Source organism: Lupinus angustifolius, chromosome LG04, assembly GCF_001865875.1.
Source record: "Lupinus angustifolius cultivar Tanjil chromosome LG04, LupAngTanjil_v1.0, whole genome shotgun sequence".
In the NCBI taxonomy this organism is placed as follows: domain Eukaryota; kingdom Viridiplantae; phylum Streptophyta; class Magnoliopsida; order Fabales; family Fabaceae; genus Lupinus; species Lupinus angustifolius.
The window spans coordinates 6,588,658-6,589,446 of record NC_032012.1 but is presented as its reverse complement, the minus strand read 5'-3'; the positions used below and the strand labels follow the sequence as shown (position 1 = coordinate 6,589,446).

The following is a 789-nucleotide window of genomic DNA, read 5'->3' as shown; positions in this document are numbered from 1 at the left end:
AGGGTGATTGGTTGTCCAATGTATGTGCTATCTTCGAAATTGAGAAGATTAAAATCAGCTCTTAAAATTTGGAATAATGAAGTCTTTGGCAACATCCATCAAATAGTGAAAGATGCTATGACAGAAGTTGAATCCATTCAATCTTGTATCAATGTTTTGCAGCATAATCATGAGGATATGCAAATGTTGCTTGATGATGAAGTCACTGCTCAAAGACACCTTCTGAAGGTGCTTGGCATGGAAGAAGAATTTTGGAGAGAGAAATCCAGAATCAATTGGCATACTCAGGGTGATAGAAACACTGCCTTCTTTCACAGAATTACCAAAATCAGACAAGTGGCTAAGTCTATGAACTTGCTAAGGCACAATGAAGTCATTCTTTCTGATCAGGAGGAAATTGCTAATCATGCCCTCAATTATTTTGTTGATCTTTTTGCTAGTCCTAATGTTACATCTGCAAACTCTTTAATTGCAGATGTTATACCCAGCATAGTCTCTGATGATGAGAACTACATGCTTGTCAAGGACCCCTCTGTTGATGAAATTAAAGGGGCTGTGTTTGCTATGAATGGTAATGGTGCCCCTGGTCCTGATGGTTTTGGTGGTTGTTTCTATCAGCACTATTGGGACATTGTTGGCTTGGATGTTTGTAACTCTGTGCTTCAATTCTTTAAGCATGGTTGGATCTTGCCTAACCTCAACTCTAACAATGTGGTGCTGGTTCCTAAGGCTGCTAATGCTGAGAAAATTGAGGACTATAGGCCTATTGCTTTGGCAAACTTCCAATTC

General features: G+C 39.3%; 1 protein-coding gene across 1 annotated transcript in view; it reads left to right on the top strand.

Annotated features, from left to right (window-relative positions):
- LOC109344584 overlaps positions 19–789 on the top strand; it is a 1,949-nt gene continuing 1,178 nt past the window's right edge. The window contains exon 1 of the mRNA XM_019583347.1: positions 19–774. Within this exon, the coding sequence (XP_019438892.1) occupies positions 19–774 (756 nt within the window). The remainder of the gene's footprint in view (positions 775–789) is intronic.